The sequence below is a fragment of the Ctenopharyngodon idella genome, chromosome 6 (assembly GCF_019924925.1).
Source record: "Ctenopharyngodon idella isolate HZGC_01 chromosome 6, HZGC01, whole genome shotgun sequence".
NCBI lineage: Eukaryota > Metazoa > Chordata > Actinopteri > Cypriniformes > Xenocyprididae > Ctenopharyngodon > Ctenopharyngodon idella.
The window spans coordinates 31,100,654-31,126,166 of record NC_067225.1 but is presented as its reverse complement, the minus strand read 5'-3'; the positions used below and the strand labels follow the sequence as shown (position 1 = coordinate 31,126,166).

Below are 25,513 nucleotides of genomic sequence, written 5' to 3'. Positions count from 1 at the left end.
TATAGATTTATTATAATACAAATATATATAAATAATATATCAAAAATATATATTAAATAGTGAAACATGTATGAAAAAGAATTAACAAAAACATTTTTATTTATAGTTATATGAAAATGTTCCTTGCGTTCCTTTTCATAAATTCCCATAATTTATCCCTAGAAAACTCCTCAGGGAAAAATGATGCTTATGGGACCATGTTTAACCTCAAAATGGTTTCAGATGAGTCATATTAGCTCTACTGTTCAAAGGGGAACATCTAAACATGGTCTAATGTGAATGTGTGAAGTGCCAGACCTTCCACACTAGCAGACATGGGCTTCAGGAGCTGAGCCCGCCAACCAATCAGAGCAGAGGTTGTGTTCTCTCTGCTATTGGCATCAAGAGCTGAGATGTTTTGATGGAACATGGAACAAACTGGCCAGGGCAGACTTATACCTTGTAAATAAAGATCCAGACCCATAACATTTGCACTTGCTGTGTGGGAAAAAGCATTTGACAAAAGGAAAAAAATAACAGTAATGTCAGTTTATAATTTAATCCATCTCCTTGACTCCAGCAGCCTCATAAAATAGATTGAAAGAGACGTTTTACAAAGGTCATTGGCAACTGTTCACTCGTTGTGCATGAGGCGTTTTTAAAGGAGACATAAAATGTGTCTGTAGATTTTGTCTAGAGTCAATCTTGTCTCTTGACCCTAGTTTGAGGTTTTGGTCAGCGTGATGTCTGTACAGCCCTTTTGATAAAGCAGCACATTGCTGAATGGACGTCAAGGGCAGTGCATTGTGTGAAACAGCTGCGAGAGATGATGAAAATGACAAAAGCATGATGGGTATTCTTAATACCGCGAGTTATCGTATTTCGCTCGTCTCAAAAAGTAGTTAGCTGTTGAAGATTAACCCTAAAATTGCCTTTTATCCACTATCTATCCACTATGACAGACACTATCTACTTGTGTCTGTCAAAAAGTTGGACCTAAATTTATCAGATCAGACATATTTAATAACCTTGAGCTCAATCTTTGTGGGTCAGCTCGGCATTAAGCGGTGTTAGGGCTGTCAAAAACGTGTATCACAGGCAGCCTCAGGACTTCATACCTCACATATCATCGTCATGTGAAATTCAAGCTCCTGTTAGAATTTACAACCCCTTTTGGACCCCAAAGAAGAGCTGCTGTTTGTGCCTGATCAAAAGCTTGTCACGTTATCATGTTAAATCTGTTCCTGTAAGTACAGTGGTAATTGAACAATACCTCAGTAAGGATAAAATGTAAGGGATAATGTACATTCAGCTGGTCATTATCGCACAATGAACCCTGACAGGGTGATCGGCTTTATTTTGAGAGGTTTGTTTTGCGATAATGACTGTCTGAAGATACATTATCCCACTTTGTCCGGGTATTTAGTGGAAAATAATTGTTTTTTCTGTTTTGATGCTAAAATAATAGAAAACCTTGAAAAAAAAGTCTCTTATGTTCACCAAAGCTGCATTTATTTGAACAAAAATACAGTAAAAACAGTAATATTGTGAAATATTATTACAATTTGAAATAACGGATTTCTGTTTAAATATATTTTAAAATGTAATTTATATCTGTGATGCAAAGCTGAAATTTCAGCATCATTACTCCAGTCTTCAGTGTCACATGATCCTTCAGAAATCATTCTAATATGCTGATTTCTTATTATTTTCAAAATCATTATAAATGTCTTTAATGTCACTTTTGATCAATTTAATGTGCTCTTCCAGAATAAAAGTATTAATTTCTTTTTAAAAAATCTTACTGGCCGCAAACTTTTGAACAATAGTATAATTTAAACAACTATTTTGATGTTTAAAATTACATCAATCCACATGGTAAGATTTCTAATCAGGCACAGAATATTTCGAAAAGTTACCATGGCACTCTGACACAACATGTTGCTGCTAGTAGTTTTAAATTTTAGTAGTGCTGGAATCTAATCTCATGTCTGCATCAGTCTCATTTGGAAATGGACTAGACTTAAGACTTTCCCCAAATGAACACACTCATACAGTTCTTCTTTCCCTCTCAGACGGTTGTTGTTGTTGTGAACAGTGTGTGTTAAATTTATCATGACAGCTAGCCGTCTCAATGGCCCTACTATTCAGTGGACTAAAAACCTCAATCATAAAATAAACAGTGACGTGGTAAATGTTATTGAGACTCCATTTTTCCAGGGAATGTGAAGAGACTGTTCGCTGAAGAGCGAGAACATCTGCTGGCCTAAAATTACACCCTGGTGGGCTGCGTCTCATTGTTGTCATTGAAAACTGACGACTTAATAGCATGCATAAATGGAAATTAGGTCTCAGGGGAGACTGGTGAAAGGCCAGCCACTAAATCGCTAATAATCCTGGTGAATTTTTAGTTGGCATTTCTTTAGGTGGCCATACTGCTTTAACTGAACTGCCAAGTGGTAGTGATGTAATCGATCAGGCTGATTTGAGATGATTTCTAGAGTGATTTTGTGCATTACTGACAGGTGCTACACAATGCAATAATGTTGTGAAGATGAGGCATAATAGGAAGAAATGAAAATTTTCTTATAGTTAATTAACAGGGACTAGATTGTTTTTTTAGAAATGTACACCAATTCCATGCTTTTTATGTATATACAATGCACAAAAGTACAATGCTAATACCTTGGCACATGAGTATACATGGTATACATCAAAGTACCATAGTATTACCATCTGACCCCATTATGCTTTTAGTATATAGTTATAGTTTATAGATTAGGACATATGCAGTATTATTTTAGTTATATTTATATGCTATTATAGTATTTATTAATACCATTCATGTGTTCAGTAGTATTACTAATCACATTTTCATGTGATTTTGACATTTTATTTGTTTGTTTTTTTTAATTAATTAATTTTTTTATATTTCTGATTGGCTTTATTTCATATTTATTTCAGTTTTAGTACTTCAGCTTAACCTCATTTATTTCAGTAAATTTCCAAGGCGATATTTCAAATTTTTGTGTAACTTTCTCAAATAATATTTACATTTTATTTTATTTCAGTTAGTGAAAATGTTTTAGTTAACAGTAACAACCCTGGACATTATGAGACAGATTTTTAGGTGTTTATAATTGATGCATATAGTTAATATTCATATAGTTGCATACATATAGTTGTACATTTTTGTCAAAATCCTTTATCCTTTTCAGCAACTCGCACATAGAACTGTGGGATATCGACTGCTTCCACCATGGAACCTGCCAGATCAGAAACGAGTATCCTACCCAATGGGAAAGGTCATGACCTGGGAGAGGAAATGTGCATGCCAATGAAGACTATGATGGAGGAAGAACAGTAAGCACTTTTGCATCACTCTGATTATTCAGTTTTATCATAGACTTTGAATAAACAAAGGCGGTGCGCTCATATTACTATGAATGGGAGAAAGTGCAATGCGCAATATGGCAGAATAAGTCCCACCTTCTAAATAAAAGAGCCAATCGCTGATTGGTAAAGCCATTGTGTCTAAGGTTGGTGAACAGTCTTGGAGAATTTGATGCTTCCCCATTCAAAGAGATAGGAGCTGTACTTGTATGACTGAAATGGCTGACCAAGAGGCGTTTCAATGGTGGCCGCTGAGTAAAATGACTTGCCTTATAGGGACTTATAGTGGTTTTATTAACATTTTGATTTTCATTGTCATGCGGCAATAAGATAAGATAATGCATGTGATAGGAAATGTTTGCTTTCTCCCGTACAACCTGCATGGAGAACCAGGCCACTTTAAATACTTGTTCTCAACTGGTTTTGCTTATGGTTATTAGCATGTTTTCCCTGCTTTCCCTATCAGAACAGACCTGCAACACACCTGACTTATATCATGTTCATTGTGTGCTTCTGTACTGAGGTCAATGCAGACTTTATTTGTATATTTCTCAAAGCACGTTTATCTTCTGGCATGATGTGTTGACTTGTGGGTTTGTCTAAGTGCATGTTTACCCTCTTTTCTGCTCCTGCTCGGTGATGGACCATCTTACACTCTCTATCAACCCTCAGAAATGGTACCCATCACGGCAGGTATGTAAATAACAGAAAACCTCTAGACGAAGAAGAAGTTAGTTGATGATCAAGATCATTGTCATTTAAATGTTCACTGTCTTCCATCCAACAGATTTGATGATCCTGAAAGCACACTCGCTGAGAACATTGAGTTCCTGCCCAACGGTGAGGGCAAGAAGCCACGTTTCACTGATGTAAGTATGTGCAACATTTGCCGTGAACTTTCAAGCAACCAATAGCATAGCACATAGAAACTAAACGATGTGTTGATGTTAGCTGATGTAGCAGTTTTGCTGGTGTTTTGTCATTTTTATCTGTTTTAGTTGCTTATCAATCTCATTTCCTCTCTCAGTTTGAGGGGAAGACCTCTTTTGGCATGTCAGTCTTCAATTTGGGCAATGCCATTATGGGCAGTGGGATTTTGGGATTGGCCTACGCAATGGCCAATACTGGCATACTGCTTTTCTTGTAAGTGACATACCTTCATTACCCTCTTAATGACAAATTGGCTGTAAAAGTAATCCATTGTTCTATGTTTGTTCTGATGTGAAACATCACTGAATCATCTTATAGTCATGCAAATGAACCTGTCACGTCCAGCCCTCAATGAGTCAGCATTTTAACGTCATCTGAATGTCAAGCATTTGGCAGCCCATTGGCTGTCTAATTGCCATGGTAATTAAAGTATTGTACTACATCTGTTATTTTTCCAGACAAGCTCTTGAATAATTGAGTGTTTCCTCTTGAAGGCCGTTGATGTTCGTGAACATGGCTGTACCAGACAGGATTGCATTCTGTTAAAGTACATGCAAACCACCGTTTGGCCTTTTTTGGAAACCTTAGATTTGCATCCTTGGTTACAAAAGCTTTCGATTTTAGATAAATGCTGTTCTTTTGAACTTTCTATTCATCAAAGAATCCTTATAATATATATACTAATTAATGCTAAACGTACTGGCTTCTACCATACCTCCTATGTATGCTACGCACATCTGAGGAATATGTTGACTACCAGTACTTACTTAATAGAGTATTTTTCCAAAGAGTAGAGGAGGAAAGCTAGCACATGCGTTTTTGTGACCTCCCATTTAATGTTTACTTCCCTCCTCCTTAAAATTTTCCACTCATTAGCTCCACCCCTCTCGTCTATCCAAGGCCCCAGAAAGGCCACGACCTGGGCTGGCCACGCCTCCTCTGTTCTCCAGACACATCCTTCTTTTTAGGTTCACCCTGCCCCCATCCAAATATAGTTGTTATATTTGGTTTCCTCTCAGGCCTGCCTTGGTTTGACTGGGGGAGGAGAGCGGGGAGACGTCTGAGGCGTCCTCCGCTCCAGTCAGGTTACAGGGAATTGAATACTACTGATCAAATAACCTAACAGGCTAAGACTGCTTCCTCCAAAGATAGTCTTATTTCCAGGTATATAACAATAAATTCATCTACCTCATGTTGATAGAGAACTCACAGATGCCTCTTGGTTACAGAGGACACATGTTTCTAATGTTGCCTTTATACTAGCCTACCATTTATAGTCCCATTTAATATTTAAATAGCCATATAAATAAAATACATATATAACTGCTAATAAAGAACATTTGTGTTAACATCACAGAGCGGTTAACCATGTGATGGACAAATACATGCATCACAACAGAGATAAATGATTACAGTCCTTCCAAAGCTCATCTCTTGCCGTTTTTAATTACTTGCCATTTATCAGGTACTTGTCATCCAAATAGACTTGCAATACACTAAATTCAGGGACAGTCTGCCTCCTATGGTGAAGCTTTGTGAAAGTATCCTGGAAGTACAATGATTGCTTTGCAAGAGAGTTCCACTATTGTGTAGCCAAAGCTTTTATCGGCTATTTGCCTTTCTGAAAGTTGGCAAACTCAGACTTTCCATGACATAAGCTGAAAGAAAAGAGCTGGATGAATCAGTAAAATTGGTTAGTGGTGTGTTTGATCATAGACTTTCATAGAACAGTTTATCAGCAGACGTACTTTATACTGCCGCTTTATACTGCCGCTTTCCCAGGATTCATTCAGCAGTAAATCTTACTCAACAACATTAATGCATCTGAAAAAAAAAAAAAAGTATAACATGATGTACACTTTATTATAAGGCAGAAAGAATGTATGCAGTTCACTTATAACTCCAGCTATAGACTTTATATTGTATCTGAGTGGTTTTAATAGTTAGTAATCTTAAATATCTGTGCTGGACTCCTATCCACATGCTGCTCCAAAGGGATTTGTCCCTGTAATGTGTGTACTGCAGATTATTTCAGATAAAAGGTCAGCTAAATGTCAGTTTGGTAAGTACATTTAGAAGAAAGTAGTACATTTAAGGGTTAGTTCACCAAAAAATGAAAATTATGTCATTAATTACTCACCCTCAAGCCGTCCTAGGTGTATATGACTATCTTCTCGCAGACGAACACAATCAGAGTTCTATTAAAAAAAATATCCTGGCTCTTCCAAGCTTTATAATGGTAGTGGGGCTCGAGATTTTGAAGACCAAAAAAGCACATCCATTTATCATAAATGTAATCCATACAGCTCCAGGGGGTTAATAAATGCCTTCTAAAGCAAAGCGATGGATTTTTGTAAGAAAAATATTCATATTTAAAACTGTATAAACTATAATAACTGGCTTCTGGCAACGGACGTACGCAAGTCAAGTTCTGGCTGAAGAGTGACCTCTGACCTGAATTGTGATGTAGGATGTAGAAGTAGCGTAAGCTCTTGTGGTTTAAACAAATATGGCTGGGCAACAAACTCAAGATCCTCTTCTCTTATATCGAAATCCTCTGATATTTCTTTTTAAAAATTCTCATTTTAGACGTCTAATTCATGACCAGTGTTTTGTTTTGCTCTATCCTCTGCTCTTCCATGTTCGTCAATACATCATTCGTGGGGTCAGAGGTCACTCTTCCGCCAGAACTAGACTCGTATATGGCCGTTGCCGGAAGCCAGTCATTATTAAAGTTTGTAATATGGATATTTTTCTTATGGAAACCCATCTTTTATGATGGATGGATGCACTTTTTTGGACTTCTCGAGCCCCATTTACTACCATTATAAAGCTTGGAAGAGCCAGGATATTTTTGAATATAACTGCGATTGTGTTTGTCTGAAAGAAGATAGTCATATACACCTTGGATGGCTTGAGTGTGAGTGTGATTTTCATTTTTGAGTGAACTATTCCTTTAACTCTACAGTAGAGGAACTTTCTTGTTCTTGCAAGATTACTTGTGTGAACATTTGAATCAACCATATATCAGATCTAGCATGTTCAGATGGTGTTGTACAGATGGGAAGTGATTGTGATGTTGTATTTTGTCTTCAGGTTTCTCCTCACGGCTGTAGCTGGTCTGTCGTGTTATTCTATTCACCTCCTGCTGAAGTCCTCTGGTGTTGTGGGTAAGACAAGCTACATCAGTTTGTTGTATTGTTATTTCCTAATTAGGTAAAGTTAACACACAGTCACTGAATAACAATCTGCATTTTTATTGTTGTAATGTGAACAGGAATTGCATGAGATGGTTAAATATAGTGGAGATCAGTGACACTAGAGGAAGGAATTTTAACATGTAAACTAATAATAGTTTAATTAATGTGTGTGTATATGTATATGTGTGTGTGTGTGTGTGTGTGTGTGTGTATATGTATGTATATTATACTGAAAATGATCAACCATTGCTAAACATTGCAACAAATGATATAATAAAGACATTTTTTGATGATTACTGATGCTGTTAAATGTATTGTTTTAATGCATTTTAAGAGACATTTCTTGTAATGCAGTACATTTCAGTGTGTTGTTGTGATGTCATATCCTTTCTGAAAAAATTCAGCTTCCATTTTAGGGCTTACTCAGTTTCCAGGTCACCACAGGCAAAGATAATCATAACATGAGATACAGTGTTTTGTGGAAACTTGGCTCTGGTGGTGAGATTTGTCTCTCTCTTCATGTTTTACTGACTTTCATTTCCAGGAATCAGATCATACGAACAGCTGGGATTCAGGGCCTTCGGAATGACTGGGAAGATGGCGGCCGGAATCGCCATCACTCTTCAAAACATTGGAGGTAAAGAAAACCTGATGTGAATGAGGCATTAACATTTGCCCAAATAGACAGTTTCTTTATTCATCATTTTTATAGATCTTTTTTTTTATTCCTTTCCTGTCTTTTCTTATCCTTCATTCATCTCTATATTTTCCTTTCTAGTTTTACCAGTTAATTTCCACGTGTGTACTTTTCTTCACACACTTTCAAAATAACGAAACTTGCTTTATGCTGATATTTAACACAGTGTTTCCATGTTATATTATCCCTAAATTATTACTGCTGCCTGTTCTTCAGGTTTCGTTGGACTCACCTGTGACTTTTCATATTTAATCTGTGTAAAAGATTTATATATACATATATGTATGTATATATGGATCAGTGACATGACATGCATATTTTTGTATCCAAGTGCATTATTTCCTCTTAGAATAATCTGATGACATATATCACTTTATTCTATAAAACCTATTTAGTTTAAATTCATTTTTAGTACATTTAAATAATATATATTATTTTATGTTTTGTTATCTTAAACCCCTAAAATGTCAGGTGGTGCAACTGTCCAAACAAATGAACAGACTAAGACTAACAATTTAAAATGGTGTCTTGATAATAAAAAAAATAAAAACGAAATGCTATGGCATCATTTTAGGTTTGAAACCTTTCATATAAACAAATTTTTATAAATATCAGTAGTTTTAAAGCTGTTGAGATAATTGAAAAACTTTTGTCCAGCCATTTGTAAATTCTCAAATGTCAGGGTGGCACACTTTGGTACAGTTTCCATGTCAGGTGGTACAACTACAGTATATACATACAACTATTTGGTTGTACCACCTGACATAAAAACAGTCAAAAATGAATTTAAACACTTTGATGTAAAGCCATGATGAGCCATGAACAATGACCTATATATATATATATATATATATATATATATATATATATATATAATATTAATAGTAGACAAATCTTTTTAATGGATTTTCCAAAAACATATATTACAGTCACACTGACTCAGATTAATATTATACTTATAAAAATACACATAAATTAGCAATGGATGTAAAGCATCTGCGAAATGCATAAAAAAAAAAAAAAATAGATAAAGATACCAAGATAAGTTTCATATATTGCACAATTATTATTATTTTTTTAAAGTTATAAAGCAATATATATTTATCTATTATTTTTTAATAGTTCAACAAGCGGTTTCCAGAGTTTTATAGACATGTTCCAGCAGGGTGAAACAAGCAAAATCAGCATAAAAACATGATGGTTATATTCTTTTGATTGTGTTTCTTCTAAATTACTCATTTTTATCTTTCCTGTAGCCATGTCCAGTTACTTATACATCGTCAAGTCAGAGTTCCCACTGGTCCTGCAGGCGTTTTTGAAAACAGATACCAGTTCAGGGTAAGTACTTTAGAGTGTCATTGTAGAATGCTGAAATGAAACGAGAAAATCTTGACCTTCCCTCAGCGTGCAATTTAGCCAGTTAAATGTGAATGAATTGATAATTCTTCGCTGACTGTTACTCCAACCACTGGTATGGACATGTACTGTCATTATCAGCTGACGATGTCACCGTTGAGGTCAAATACCTCCGGTCCACTAGGGCAAACACTCAAAAATCTCAACCTAGCATCAAGGGGAGGTGTGGTGGCTGCTTTTAACTGTGATTAGTCAGTTAATAAGAGAACGAAGGCTGATTGGCTGATGCTGTCTCTTTCCCACCACACCTCTGTCCTTCTGTGCGTGACAGCTGCTTTAAACAAGCATACTGTCATGGCAACTGCTTAACGTGCTGATGTCAGTAGACACAACTCGCTTCTCGCATCTGAAAACAAGCTCTTGGTTATAACTTTATTCAGCTGCTTGTGTTCTCAGGTTAAATCCTAGTGTAGCATCTGTTTTATTAAGTTTAATTATTGTGTGGAAAACAGACACATCATAGTGTTTGTTTGGAGCAAATAAATGCATTTTGTGTTTTTAGTAAAAAGAGACGTGATTTTAATTACTAGGCCTGTGAGTGTCGTTGTTTAAATTCTATGCACAACAAAGGCAAATTTTTAATAGCAAGATTACAGTGTCATTGAAGGTTAAAGATCAAAATCTTGTGTCTTCTGTAATGTATATTTCAGAATAACTGGATTAGTTTGAAGGCTTTCAATTAACAGTGTGAAAGTGTAGATGGGTATGGTGATTTATTTGTTTGAGCAGTGTAATACTCACACAGTGGTTCCAGAGGCTTTTCAGTACTGTATATTGAACAGGTCAGCAATGTTAGAAACTGAGCAAAGATGGAGGCGTGTGCTTCAGAGTTAACATTATGCATTGACTGAGAGCTTTTGTATAATTTCAGGACCAGGTGCAGCATGAAGTGACGCTGCTACACACTCACACACACGTTGGGTTTCCATGTTTATGGGGACTTTCCATAGACATAATGATTTTTGTACTGTACAAACTGTATATTCTATCCTCTAACCCTAAACCTACCCATCACAGAAAACTTTCAGTATTTTTACATTTTTAAAAACATCACTTAGTATGATTTATAAGCTGTTTTTTTTCGTGGGGACCAAAAACATAACATAGGGTTTACCAGGACCACACACACTCATATTTAATGCTGAATTACAATTGTAATGTAGTTTTTCTGGCAAGATTTTACATTGTCTCAGCTCTTTATGCAAATATACATTATATTACATTTTATACGGATATATAGGGATTATATATTAGATATGTTTTTTGCACAGGCAATCACCACATATTTTTTCAGAAAATTAAACTATATAGCAGGTTTATTTTAGTATTATTAAAATGTATATTTTCTATTTAATATGCTATTTTTATATTTTCAGTTTTAATTTTAATTTTGAGATGTGCTATTGTCATCTGTTTTTGTCATAGCTTTAACTTTAAAAAAAATAATAATTTTAGTACTTTAACTTATTTATTTCGGTTAGTTGTCTATAGGCAACATTTCAAATTTTAATTTTTTTTTTTTTTTTTTTAAGTTTAGCTTTATTTTTAAGTTTATATAAATTTTTTTTGTAAACAATTTTAATAGTTTTGGTTTTAGTTAACAATGCCAACAATGCATTATAGCTATTTTTATATTCTATATCTATACTGTTTTGTCTGTTTCGAAGAAAAGAAATTGGACTAATAAATTAACATAGAATAAATTTCTGTTTATTATTGACATGATCAATTCTGGTTATTAATATAGTCAGTAATATTGACTAGTTCTAATATTGTTGTCACTCCATGTCACCAGTATTTACATAAAATATAGTATGTATTTAGTGCGTATATTTTAATTAATATATGTATGCATTTACACACACACACACACACACACACACACACATATATATATATATATGGTGAAAAAATAAAATAATATATTCATAAAATAATTAATATATTTATATTAATATATTTATGTATTTGCATAATGTGGTATATATACAAAAGCTGACATGTAAATGAATTTGTTTTACATCTGCACATTCTGAAAAGCAGCCACTTCTCCTGCAGAGGAATCTTTATGCCCCTAACAATAGCATATCTTATATAATGTATGTATATGATGTTTCATTCCCACGTATAGTTGTCTACATACAGTCTAACCCTCCCCGTCAGTGTTTGAATACTGGGACAAGTGGGGAGGAGTGGAGAGGGTCTAAAAATAGAGGAGTCTCAAACAAGGTCTGCACTTTACACTGCGCAACACCTTGTGACTCCGTGTGTGTGTGTCCACGTGTTCACAGTGTGGCGGTTACTTGAGTCCAGGAGTGGGAACTGTGCCATGTTGCAGTCAGCTTTGAGCTATATTAGATAGTCTGTGTCGCTAGCGGCTATAGCAAACACAACATACCTTCTCATAAATTACGAGAATTGCAGACTCGGTCTGGAATCGGATGGAGTTAGACAGGTCGATTCCGGAATAGTGTAGATGTTTTCCAAAGCAACAAGTGAAGTTGCTCATGTTGGTTTGTCAGACAGACAGAGCAGCAGAAAAGGAGACCAGAAGGCAGACTGGCTTTAACATAGGCACCGAAAGTTATAAATAAACGTGGTTGCATTTTGTACTATTTGCTGGTTTGTTTTGTTGCTTCTTTTATTTACTTGTGCATGCTTCATTTACAGCTCCCACTAAAAGTTAATCTGAGATGATAACCACAAGATTTTTTTTTTTTTTTTTTTAAGAGTCTCTTATGCTCACCAAAACTGCATTTATTTAATAATACAATTAAAATAGTAATATTGTGAAATATTATTACCATTTAACATAACTGTTTGCTATTTGAATATATTTTAAAATGTAATTTATTTCTGTGATCAAAGCTGAATTTTCAGCATCATTACTCCAGTCTTCAGTGTCACATGATCCTTCAGAAATCATTCTAATATGCTGATTTGCTGCTCAAGAAACATTTCTGATTATTATCAATGTTGAAAACAGTTATTCTGCCTAACATTTTTGTGGAAAACATTATGCATTTTTTAATTAATAGAAAGTTTAAAAAACATTATAAATGTCTTTACTGTCACTTTTGATCAATTTAATGCATTTTTGCTGCTGAATAAAATATAAAGTTCTTTCAAAAACTTTACATTTTTTTAAATTGCCATATATAGTGGAGATAGTTATGATCAGAGAAAGAGTGAGTTTATCTTTCATTTATCAGTGAAATCAATGATGCTCTTTAACGCTGCATTCACACGGGGCGTCGGCGGTTGACAGAGGGCGTCTGAAGCTTGCCGCTGATGCGACCGTCATAGTGACAGCAGCCAATCACATTACTTTCCAGTGTTGCATGAGCGCAATTGGCTAGCGTCTGCACTAAGGTATTTGCATAAGGCGATCTGATTGGCTGACGCTCGCGTTTGGCGCTTGAAAAGTTAAAAATTTTCCAACTTCTGCCGTGTGCAACGCCAGTGACATGACACAACGGAATCCACAATTCAGTGCTGCAACGCATGACATAACCCATTCAAAGTAAATGAAAAGCGTCAGCGCCAACGTCCCATGCACCATAACACTGTTACTCTTCTGGGAGAAAATGTAAAGTTTTAAATGTAATTAAGTTCACGTTTTAAGCAAACACTAATCACCATAATGGTGACAAAACTATTTAGAGTATTATGCCAAAGCTTGATGTTTTACAGTAATTTTTTTTCTGAACTGATTTTACTGAAAATGAAATTGTTGCATCTCTTAAGAGTGCTTAGAATTTAACATTTCTTGAACTCTGTCTGTTTCTGTAGGGAGTGGTATCTCAATGGCAACTACTTGGTGGTGCTCGTGTCTCTCTCTATCATCCTGCCTTTGGCGCTAATGAAACAGTTGGGTGAGTCGATCATTTCTACTTCAATCTATCTCATCCCTCTCTTCACCTCATGAAAGTGGGTTTCATCAGCCCACCGAGTACGTTTGACCCAGTCTAATGGACTGTTCATATTACAGAGCACAAGTTCAAGCACTTTAAAAGCACATTCTGTTCTCATATGAAGCAATAAGTTAAACCAATAAATAACAAAAGTAGTGGCAAATGTGTTTTTCTGAGAGCAACAGTGACCATGCACAGATGTTTTGATGTGTTTTTAGTAATTGAATCATGTTGACCTTGTCAGTATTTCTGTCTGGTAAGCTCTGTCAGCAGAGATTAGCTCCTGAGATGAGCGATAACTCGCTGCGCTTTTCTTAGCACATGCATTTATAGTTGCAGGGATTCAGGCTTGAATGCATGTAAGCAGCATGTCGATTGACAATAGCACTCTGACGGCATATTGACATGCTTCGCTATATTTACATTTTCAGGTTACCTTGGTTATTCCAGTGGTTTTTCACTCAGCTGCATGGTCTTCTTCCTTAGTGCGGTAAGTATTTGCAATCATCGTTATCATCATAATCAGATATTATTAGTCAATATGAAAACAAACTTGTTATTCCGAAGAAAAAAAAATATCAAGACATTCATAAATCAATTATTTGGTACAAAAACTCACTATCCTGTCCCTGTATCTTATACTTATAAACATATTTCGGAGTGTGTTGATTCGCAGATCCACATAACAGTTCGCCCACACACTTTTCCCAGAGGTGTTTTAGAGGAAGGAATATTATATCATATGTACACCAAGCAATGCTGACTAATGAAATACTGACTCAGACTGACTTCAAAAGAAGATGACTGAGGCTTTTAATTGGTTGTAATTGGTTACATTCTCTCGGGATAAACATGGTCTATAATGTTTTACAAGTGTAATGTTTGTCAAGGGCTGTTCGACCCTTTGAAGAATATTAATGTTTTCTGTTTTTGCTATTTGACCTGCTGTTAGGGATCATTATTTTTAACCCGTTGCAGCTTTATATGTCTATATGCCAACAGGACATTTAGCTGTTAGGAATGGGCCTATTATGAATTGTGTTGTATTTGATATTGTAATTGAATTATGAAATGACACAACTGTCAATCATGAAATCACGAAAATTGCATGGCTTTTTTCAACTTTTTTCAATTTTTGTTCATTTTGTTGTCATTTTTGTAATCCAATTGCTTTGGCGGCAATTAGTGTAATACACACAAGTCGATCTCAGGTTCTCGGATGAATTATAAGTTGTGTAGCCAAAATGCCCACACTATTAGTCTTTTTGTTCGATTTTCTGTATTTCCATCCATTTAAGGAAAAGACCAGACAGTGAACACTAGAAACACAAGGGCTTAAATACACAATTGGATAACAAGACACGCCTGGGAAGGCAATCACGAGGGACCAATCATAAAAAGGACTACAACACTAACAGAGGAAAAAAAACAGAGAGCATGTGACAACTCTATTCTCTGTCCCTTTCTTTATTTTTAGGTCATCTATAAGAAGTTCCAGATCCTGTGCCCGTTCGAGGAGTTCTCGGCCAATAGCACGCTGGCTCACGCACATTCAAACGTAACCGTTAACCACGCCCACAGCTACCATAACGGACATGTGATGGAGGATGACTCCCACTGCAGCCCGCAGATGTTCACCGTGAACTCACAGGTATTGTATAGTTCAATATCACACAGAAAGAATAGCACATTTTTGTTTGTGCCTTTACATTCAGACTCATAATTAAATAACTGACAGACTGAGGTGGCCTTTGCAATTTTGATCCCATTTCAAAGAAAGCCAGCAGGTGGCAGAAAATCATTGGCTGCATCCAAAATCGCACACTTCCCTACTATATAGTAGGAGGAAAACAGTATGTGACAAAAGCAGTATGATCATATTCACATAAAAATTCTCTTAAAAGAGTAGGCAATGACCTAGTACTTCTGGCGAGATTCTGAAGTGTGCATATGATGGACACTTTACTATCCCATGAGGCCACGGTAGAGGATTTGTGAATGGCAACGAAGTAACACAACTGACGCTGGTAGGTCACATGATGGCAAATGTAGTACGTCTGGATTACGTTCATACTACACACATCCATACTATATACATTCATAGTTTTTAAGTGATCGGTAAGTAATTACTTATTCAAAATAAGTACCTACTCAAGAGAGTATGTGATTTCGGATGCAGCCATTAGGTGTGTTCGACTTGAAGCGGCACTGCGCAGACTGATTAGAGAGCAGACGGCTCTGTATTTTCTCACTGTACTTTGATGTCATACACTGATCGGTCTGCGCAGCGCCGCTTCAAGTCAAAGACACCTATTGTCTTAATGAGTGAGTCATTGAATCATTCAGTCAAGCAATTTGTTCATTCAAAGGCTGATTCATTCAGGGACAAAGCAAGTGACTTGCGACGCCCGAAATCGTGTGCTGAGTAGCTGCTACATTTGATGAATGAATGAATATGGGTAGTATGAATGAAATTCAGATGTAGTACATCCGACATGTTGTTACAGGTTATCCGGGGACTACTCTTTTGGCGTACTGTTTTTCTCATACTATATAGTAGGGAAATATTCGATTTCGGACGCAGAGACTGTGTTTATGAGTAAATCATTAGACCAATTTGTTCAAAAAACGCTGATTCATTCAGTAACGAAACATCACTGTTGCTCGGCAGACGCACAATGGCTCAACTGTGGGTTTGTTTGGAACTATTTTTGTTGGAGAAATAAAAAACAATATTCTTATTCACCTAAAAATATAATTCACCTAATATTAACTTGTTTAGTGAACTGTTGTATAAAATCAATATCACATTTGCAATCACGGTGATATTCTTGCTTGTATGGTATTGCTTAACTATAACCTGTAATGAATATTAAAAACAAGATCTCATACAAGGACATCAGAATGCACTAAAAAACACTGTCTGTTCCACAGACCGCATACACCATCCCCATTCTGGCTTTTGCTTTCGTGTGCCACCCTGAGGTCCTGCCCATCTACACTGAGCTTCGCAAGTAAGTCGACTGCATTGAAGCGGCACTGCAACTGTATTCTGTGTTTTGTGCAAATAGAATAAATAATAATCTCATACATTTTTCCCTGCAGCCCAACTCAGAGGAAGATGCAGCACGTTTCCAACATTTCCATCCTGATCATGTACACTATGTACTTCCTAGCTGCTCTCTTTGGGTACCTAACATTTTACAGTAAGTTTTACACTTTACACTGGACGAGTTCTTGTATTTGGTCTATGTTTTGCACTGAATTTTGTGTTGTACGTAAAATTAAAAACAGTCAAGCTTTTGTTAGGAAATGCAACACATAGACTGTTAAATGATTTGCATAATCCCTTTAGCGAATCAGACACTAAAACAACAAAAATAGTGGCTGTAAAAATAAATGCTATCAAAAATTATTTTGCTCCATATAGCTGTTTTTGAATGCAAGAACCTGTCCTGTTTGTTTGCAGTTTTCATATTTTTTAGAAAAGGTTTTACTTGATTTTATTCTCTGATTATGAATACTCTCTTTGTTTAATTGTTTTCCCTGTTTTTTGTGTAAGAGCCTTGAGAAGCTTGCTTTTAAGGTGCTGTGTAAAGTTATTATTATTATTATATCAATGTTTGAATATTCAGATGAGATCGCCCTGAAATATTCAAATCAGAATGTAGCTCTCAGCATGTGTTGTAAAAACTGCAAACTAAGTAGACAAATTCCTTTTTTTCCGCAGCTAACGTTGAACCCGAGCTCCTGCACACATACAGCAGGATCGACCCCTATGACACTCTCATCCTCTGTGTGCGTTTGGCTGTCCTCACCGCCGTCACGCTGACTGTGCCCATCGTTCTGTTCCCAGTGAGTTTCATATCTTCATATGTTCATATCTTATATAGAGATTGTGCTATACTGTTTTTACCACAGTATATTCAAAGTGTGAAAAAACAGACATCAATCAAAAAAAACAAGCCCTGCTCTGTAAACTGTAATGCAGGTGGGCACTTCTTTGATTATAACAGGAGTGATTTTAATTTTGACTCTTTGTGATGTACCACTAATGCCCAAACAACCAAGAACTTCCTTTTGGTTGTGAAGCATTTAATCCACTTGATTATCAAAATCAGTACTGTAAGGTTATGCATTCCTGTAGCTCAAACTGTAGAGCGTGGTGCTAGCTATGCCAAGGTTATGGGTTCGATTCCCAGGAAAAGCAAGAACTGATAAAATGTAAATGTGTACCTTGAATGCAATGTAAGTCGCTTTGGATAAAAGCTTCTGCCAAATGTATCAAATGTAATACAGTGGTTCTCAAACAGGGGGTCAGGACCCACTAGGGGGCTTCAGCACACTTTCAAGGTGGCTGCAAAAGAGTTTAAGATGATTTAAAAAGAGACAAAAAACGTTTTAAGAGAAAGCAGCTAAAAATCTAGATATAAACTGACATATTTCTTGATGTAACTTGTTCTCTTTTTCATTTTTATTTACATTCTTGGAAAACCTTGATATATGGGAATTTTAAAAGTGTGATTTCTAGATGTGGAAAAGTCCACTTATTGAAATCTTAAGTTATTCTAGTTTTGTCAAGCTCTAAAACATTTTATCAGGAAAAAATAGCTAAGAAATTTGTGAGGAAAAAAATAATTAAAAAAACTTGTAATCTTTCAAATCTCCTGTAATCACAAATGGCTTGAAACTTCTGGAATTCTGAATTTTAATATTAATTATATATAATTATTTTATTTATTTTAATATATTGCCACACTTAGTGTCTGTAAATAAATGAAGTAGTCAAAAAGGTTGAGAACCACTGATGTAATATATGGACCATTTTAGGTTGAATAATACAGCAAAAATAACTATATTGTGATATACACCGTTATTGTGATATAAAATGACTCATGCCGCCCACTCTTAAGAGGCATATTTGAAAAAGAGTAGACAGATTCGGCTTGCTGTACAGAATGAGCTCAAATGTTGCTTAAAATCATTTCAGTCATTAAAAATGAAATAAAAATGATCTGCTACTTCTTCTCAAAGGTACGGAGAGCCATTCAAGAGATGGTGTTTCCTAATAAGACCTTCAACTGGATCCGACACATTGCCATAGCTGTCATTCTCCTGACTTTCATCAACATGCTGGTCATCTTCGCCCCCAACATCCTGGGCATCTTTGGCATCATTGGTGAGTCCTTTGATCCTCGCTGACCCAAGAGGCCAAAATCCAGACCGGTCAAATGTGCTTTCTGAGAACCTGGAAATAGAGGGAAACAGTTCAAACATGTGTCTGAAATGCCAAAGCAAAGACTCACGTTGGCGTCACTTGTTTGTCTTGCTTTCTCAGTATGATTAAGGGACACTGACACTGGCGTGGCCGCTGTCTCTGGCCTTGAGAACAGCTTCAAATGTCACCGTTGCTTGTTTGAACAGATAATGTTGTGCTGTTAAATCAATATTTTTGTGTTTATCTCATATTACTGGAAAGAAGGTGAGTGTCAAGGTTCCATTTGATCATAATGAAGATCTTTTTTTTGTAAAGGTTTATAAACTAAAATTCATGCGGCATTTTTTTTAAATTCGAATAATATATTATGGAGCGAAATAATCTCATTGAAAGGCTGAAATACTTGAAAAAAATGTTAATGCATAATCTTTTATTATTGGATAAAACGGCAGTGAAGTTTTGTTTTTAAAAAGTACAATATTTTTACCTCTTTTGAAAATGTTACATTCAAGTTTATTCAAGGTGTAAGAAAAATATGAGTACTTTTAAAAGATTTTTTTTGACATTAACCAATGAGTCTTACTGTGATGCCCATAAAATAAGACTGAAATGATATTTGTCCAACATGGGGTTTTCATTTAACTTTTCCATTCTCATTTTCATCAGCAAAGACAACGTCGCTGGAATTGTAATTGTCATCATGTTTAATTGTCATCAGTGTCAGATTTAATTGGATTCAGTTGATTAGCTAATCAACTTTTGTCCTGTTCTTCCTCCTCCAGGTGCAACATCTGCTCCGTGCCTTATCTTCATCTTTCCTGCTGTCTTCTACATCCGTATTGTTCCAAAGGATAAGGAGCCTATGCGCTCTACCCCCAAAATCTTTGTAAGTTATGCTTGTATGATTTATGGCTACCCAGTAGGAGAGAGAAGTACATTTCGAAAACTGTTCATGCGTCACCAGGTGTTTGCATCACACTTATTCAAGGTTTATGCCACTTTATACCAGTTAGACTCTAGCTATGTTTCTATCCAAAACTTGGGCACAAAATTGGAATATTGCCCAAAACATTTGTGAATAAGCACCGTTTCCATCCCATGTGTTCAAGAGAACAAAATTTGTCACTTCATGAGAAATTGGTGCAAAATATCTTTAACAAAAATGGAAGTTGCTGCAATCGGTGAAGCCACTATGGTACAATTTATTTTGGTACATCATAAATTACGCGCTTCAGATTGCGCAGACGAAATGCAATAAACGCTGTCACGTTATCTTGCATTCAAATGCCCGGTGTTTGGGAACGCAATCGTGCGAGATGCTTCTGGGAGGTCATTATACCAATTCATTCTGATGACAGACTTTGGCTCAGACATTACTAACATTTGAGATGCTGTGTGATGAGATTGGTCCACTGGTTCATCCAGTTATCCAATCACATCCTCTGTTGAGGCAAAATCATGTGAGTTTTTTTGTTGCGCATCGAGGGATTTTTTTCCTAAATGTGTTTCCATCACAGATTATGCATGTCTTCTTATCTTATCAGCCACAATTGAGCACATAATTTTTTTAATGCACATTTTTAGAATTTATGCGCATCTTGGCATTTGTGCACCTGAGAAACAAGTGTGGCCATCTTTAAAATTTTGTGTTTGAACTTCTGTTTTTGCGGTAGCTCTGTATATTTCAAATGGCATTGCTGTCGAAGAGTTATTATTTAGCTGAAGTGGATTTACTTATTGTAGAGTTAAAGGGATAGTTCACCCAAAAATTAAAATTATCCCATGATTTGCTCACCCTCAAGTCATCCCAGATGTATATGACTATATTCTTTCAGACAAACACAATCTGAGATATATTTAAAAATATCCTGGCTCTTCCAAGCTTTATAATGGTAATGAATGGGGGGCGAGATTTTAAAGCCCCAAAATTCATTCATCCATCCATCATATAAATAATCCATACGACTCCAGTGGGTTAATAAAGGTCTTTTGAAGCGAAGCTTTTCAAAAGACCTTTTGGAGCTTCGAAACTAACTTCCAGCAGACAGCTGTATGCATACTGCGCAAGTCGACTTGTGCCAAATGAGTAACCTGTGACATGATGTATGACGCAGGATGTAGGAGTAGCATAAGCTTAGACGCCTCTCGCGGTTCAAACAAATATGGCTGGGCAACAAACTCAAGATCCTCTTCTCTTATATCGAAATCCTCTGACATTTCTCTTTAAAAATTGTCATTTTAGACTTCTAATTTGTGTTGCATTTGTCATTACGTTATTATATCTTCCGCCGCAAATTGATGCGTACGGCCATCTGTCGGAAGTTAGTTATTATAGTTAATAAAGTTTTAAATATGGATATTTTTCTTACAAAAACCCATCGCTTCACTTCAAAAGGCCTTTATTAACCCCCTGGAGCTGTATGGATTATTTATATGATGGATGGATGAATTTTTTGGGCTTCAAAATCTCACCCCCCATTCATTACCATTATAAAGCTTGGAAGAGCCAGGATATTTTTAAATGTATCTCCAATTGTGTTCATCTGAAAGAAGATAGTCATACACACCTAGGATGGCTTGAGGGTAAGTAAATCATTTTTGGGTGAACTATCCCTTTAACGAAAGTTATCATGAGCATTGTAATGTTTGAAGTGGATGTCATAATTAATGTCAGTAGACCGGGAAGATTTTAAAACAAGCGGTTCATTCATAAATCTGTAAGATCTTACCTTCATGCAGTGGAAATACAAACTGGAAGACAAACTCAACAAGCGCAGCGTTGAAAAAGGGGCGGGGCTACATAAGGTCTATATCATCACATTACATAGCATTTATCTCTCTCCTACTGGAAAAAGACAGAGATGCATTGTAGAAATACTTGTTGTTGTACCTTTTTGAAATATATCTAAAATACTCATTAATTTGACCAGAAAGTCAGTTTATGAAACACATTTTATTTGATTAATGACTGAAAATGTTTTTCTCTTTTCTCTCTCAGGCTGCTTGTTTCGCTGGACTGGGCGTGTTGTTTATGATAATGAGCTTGAGCTTCATCATCATTGATTGGACAACAGGCAGTGGCAGTGCTCTGGGTGGCCACTAGGAGACAAACTGATGAATGTGTGTTTGTGTACGTGGCTTTGTATGAGAGTGCGTGATGTACGTTTAGTTAGTGATGTAACATACTGGAAGATGATCAGATTTATTTTTATCCGTATTTTTCTGCCTGTTATGACACAGAGAATGCACCGTCCCACTGTAGGAAGGGAAAGGTGAGGGGGACCCAAAACAACATCCCATTTTCCATAGATAACCTGCCATCAGACAATGGAGAAAAATGGCTTTATTTTAACACTTTTGATAAATTCAGACTGATGTTATATATTTTAAAACATGTCAATTATTTATTCAAGGTTTAGTACATCCTCACTTATCCTGTAGAAATATGCTGTTATGGCTTGTCATCATTTTTATAGTCTCTCACTCTCAGTTTTATCAACCCGAGCCCTTATACTTGACAGGACTGTACTGTAGAAACACATAATCGCACCCTTCTAGATTTCTTTTAAGTGACAGCAAATGCATTGTACAATAGTGACCTATATATATCAGATTTTTACATATTTAATGTGTGTATTACTATGCCCATATAGAACAAGGAGATTGTAGAAGTTTTGATCACTCTCTGGGAGTTGAATGAAGCCAGCTAGTTTAGTAAAGATGGGTCAGTAGATGGTTTACTCTCCAGCAGGCTTTGGACAATCAGTGAGTCACATTACCATCTATTTCACGTACTGCACAATTTCAGTGTGCCAAAGCAAAGTATTTCCATAATCAAACTATCATAAAGTATATTTTCATAGAATGCAAGGCTTGCCTTGATCACATGGAGATTTGAACAGTGAAAAACGTATTTATTTAAATGTATCGAATATATTTTGCAGTTCACTGGATGAGTATTAGTGTATGTTATAGTATTGATGTGTACAATGACCGTGTCCTTTATCGTTTTTATGTGTATTGCGTTGAAGATCTTAATGGCTGAATTCAAGTTTCTGCATATTCGAGGCCATTCACGCAAATGCCAGATAAGGACCTCATATACATATACAAATCTATATTTTACTTGAAATAGACATAATCTCCCCTGTATTAGAATTCCAAGAATCATGTTAAGCATTTCACTGCAGTGAAGTTTAAGTGATTTAGTTTGGAAGCTGCTTTGGAAGAAATATCTCACATGAAAACGGTTGTAAATGTTTTATTTTTTTCACATCTGTGTTTAACTTGTTCATTTTCTTATCTGAGTATTTATGGACCCTGCTTTCGGTATTAGCAGTAGTTAATGAACCAGCTGAAATGTAGAAACATGAAAGACGTCAGTATTTTTAAGGAAATAATATGCTTATTCTGTGTTTGAAATCTCTCGCTCTTACTCAGTGGTTCATGCGATGCTTTCAAAACTGTAATGTGTTCAGATTCTGCCAAAATACTGTGCTGTGTAATCCACAATAAGTTGTGCTAATATGATGTGCCGATTGATGACTAGCTAAGGTTGGTAATGGTAAACCATGAGCAAACACGAGTTATTGTGCAACAGAAGTGAGCATGCCTTTAATATCACCAAATACTTAGAAGAGTAATAGACTTTCATTTGGAATATATGAATTGACATGGCATTGATGCTGACATTGTGATTCAGTTTGCACTGTCAACAAAAAAAACAAACTGAACTTTACGTTGGAGATTGAAGTACAATGCCGGTGGCCCCCAATTGTCACTATTTAACGTGGCAATGATGTTTGTTATGCAACTCTTGCTTTATTTTCCTTTATCTGATCATTTGATTCTTATTTGTACTTTTAAAATCTTAATATCCTAAAGAAAAAGTGCCTCACATTACAACCAGCTACCTTAAATACCCTTTAGATACTACCTAATTTTTTATTTTGCCACTGATCACCATATAGGTGCTGGTTAAATAGACTTTAACTTTTTTATCCTGGTTACAATGAATGCTAATTTGTAATTTTATTATTATACTTAACTTTATTTGAAATACTCTTTTAGTTAAGTTATAGCTTTGCTGGGTATATTGTATTTGCTTCAACCAAAGTAGCATTAGATTGAAGATAAATTCAATTGATAATTCTGTATTGTGATTCATATGTAATGCAAAAATGATAATGACTGTAAATGTTATTTTGTCTCAATGCTGCCCAGTTTAATGTACCTTTTCTTCAAACAGGTATTGCTAATATTTGTTATATTTAATCTGGTACAGATCATCTGGAACTTTTCCTCTCAATAAGGAAAACACATTATTTACATTTACATACCACACTTATTTAATCGATACAGTTGGGTTCATATGATAGATTGTTTAGTTCATTCGTATATATTGTATATAAATGTGAACCGCTTTTGTGATGCATATTTAGCTTGTATAGTGTAAATAGCAGAACCACTTTGACAATAAAAAAAGCTGTTTTTAAACCTGTATGTGAGTTTTGTATTTACTATCATTCATGCCAAAAATAATATTATGACTTTCTGGTGTGTCAATATCAAAACTAGATTTACTTCCGAGATTGTAAAATACTGTGATTAGTTTTTCTAACACTTGAGGGCGATGCTTGCAGATCCGAGTGTCAGATATAATAACCCAAACCCGCATTAAGTGCATTTTACATGTAGCTTATTATTCTTATTATTTATCTGCATAAAATTGTGCCCTTATTGTTGAATATTTTATAGGTTTTTCCGAGGCACAAACGTGCTCTCAATCTTGATGTTCAATTCGCGAACGAGTCGTTCTTCTGACTCGGTTCTTTTTGAATCATTTCATTCGAACTGATTCGCACAGCTCTTGTTTATCACTCTTGGGAGTGAACCGTGAGGTGATGAGCGACAAGTTAGAGACATACATTTAATTCAGTGTATAAAATTATGGATTACATGGTTGTAAGCAATATTTAACTATACATGTAGGCTATTTTACTACAAAAATGAATATAATGCCACATATGGGACATCTGGACTGATTCAAGTTCATTTGCCGCTTCCTTAAGTAATTTTTATTAAAAAAATATGAAACCAAAATTAAGAAAAGAGTATTAAATAGATAAGATAATGTTATTATTCTCATTAAATTAAATTTGTTGTTGTAAACCAACAGTTAAGACTGAATTGATGTAGGCTACTGAAAAGATTTTGTGTATGTATATTTCATTCTTGTTTAAAAAACGTCAGTGTGTTAATAATTAATAATAGTAATAACAATGATAATAATTTAAACTTGAGTGATAATTTCAAAGAATCAATGAATCATTTTTAACTAGTTCATTGAACCATATGAGCAAACCGATTCGCTAAAATGATTCGATCATCCCAACCCTAAAGTTGTTCGGAATCAGCAGCAGAAAACTACTGCATTTCCCACAATTCACGGGCAGTTGTTCATCAGTGGGTGGGTGCTGCACGCTTTGGCTTTTTCACATTCTTACGCTCTGTTTATTCCTCAGAAGAAAGCAGCGCGAGTGGAGCGCCACGCCGAACGCTGCAACGTTCTGAATTAGAATTTTGAAATATTTAGAATTTCCCTGCGCCAGGATCGATATGCAGAACATCTGAATTTTAAATTCTAATAAAGGAAAACAAATACCAGAGCTGTTTGGCGGCAGAATTTCTCAAGAGTTGGATATATTTTCGCGTTCAAAGAAAGGCACCTGATTCAGTGCGAGCAAATGATTTTTATTTCAAGAAC

At 35.6% G+C, this 25,513-nt stretch overlaps 2 protein-coding genes across 3 annotated transcripts in view; both read left to right on the top strand.

Moving 5' to 3' along the window:
* slc38a3b (solute carrier family 38 member 3b) overlaps window positions 1-24,247 on the top strand; it is a 29,097-nt gene extending 4,850 nt beyond the window's left edge. The window contains exons 2-17 of one of the 2 annotated variants that reach the window (XM_051898172.1): window positions 3,198-3,342; window positions 4,045-4,065; window positions 4,160-4,241; window positions 4,400-4,515; window positions 7,399-7,472; window positions 8,047-8,139; window positions 9,456-9,537; window positions 13,408-13,490; window positions 13,961-14,019; window positions 15,007-15,180; window positions 16,464-16,543; window positions 16,635-16,735; window positions 17,260-17,384; window positions 18,564-18,708; window positions 19,530-19,633; window positions 21,746-24,247. In XM_051898172.1, the coding sequence (XP_051754132.1) occupies window positions 3,239-3,342; window positions 4,045-4,065; window positions 4,160-4,241; window positions 4,400-4,515; window positions 7,399-7,472; window positions 8,047-8,139; window positions 9,456-9,537; window positions 13,408-13,490; window positions 13,961-14,019; window positions 15,007-15,180; window positions 16,464-16,543; window positions 16,635-16,735; window positions 17,260-17,384; window positions 18,564-18,708; window positions 19,530-19,633; window positions 21,746-21,850 (1,548 nt within the window). In that variant the 5' untranslated portion in view covers window positions 3,198-3,238 and the 3' untranslated portion in view covers window positions 21,851-24,247. The remainder of the gene's footprint in view (window positions 1-3,197; window positions 3,343-4,044; window positions 4,066-4,159; window positions 4,242-4,399; window positions 4,516-7,398; window positions 7,473-8,046; window positions 8,140-9,455; window positions 9,538-13,407; window positions 13,491-13,960; window positions 14,020-15,006; window positions 15,181-16,463; window positions 16,544-16,634; window positions 16,736-17,259; window positions 17,385-18,563; window positions 18,709-19,529; window positions 19,634-21,745) is intronic. The other variant, XM_051898173.1, reaches the window with a different exon arrangement.
* An 898-nt stretch (window positions 24,248-25,145) lies between these two features.
* Window positions 25,146-25,513, top strand: part of gnai2b (guanine nucleotide binding protein (G protein), alpha inhibiting activity polypeptide 2b) — a 52,099-nt gene continuing 51,731 nt past the window's right edge. Inside the window, exon 1 of the mRNA XM_051898174.1 lies at window positions 25,146-25,216. The gene's annotated coding sequence lies outside the window, so the exon portion shown is untranslated. The remainder of the gene's footprint in view (window positions 25,217-25,513) is intronic.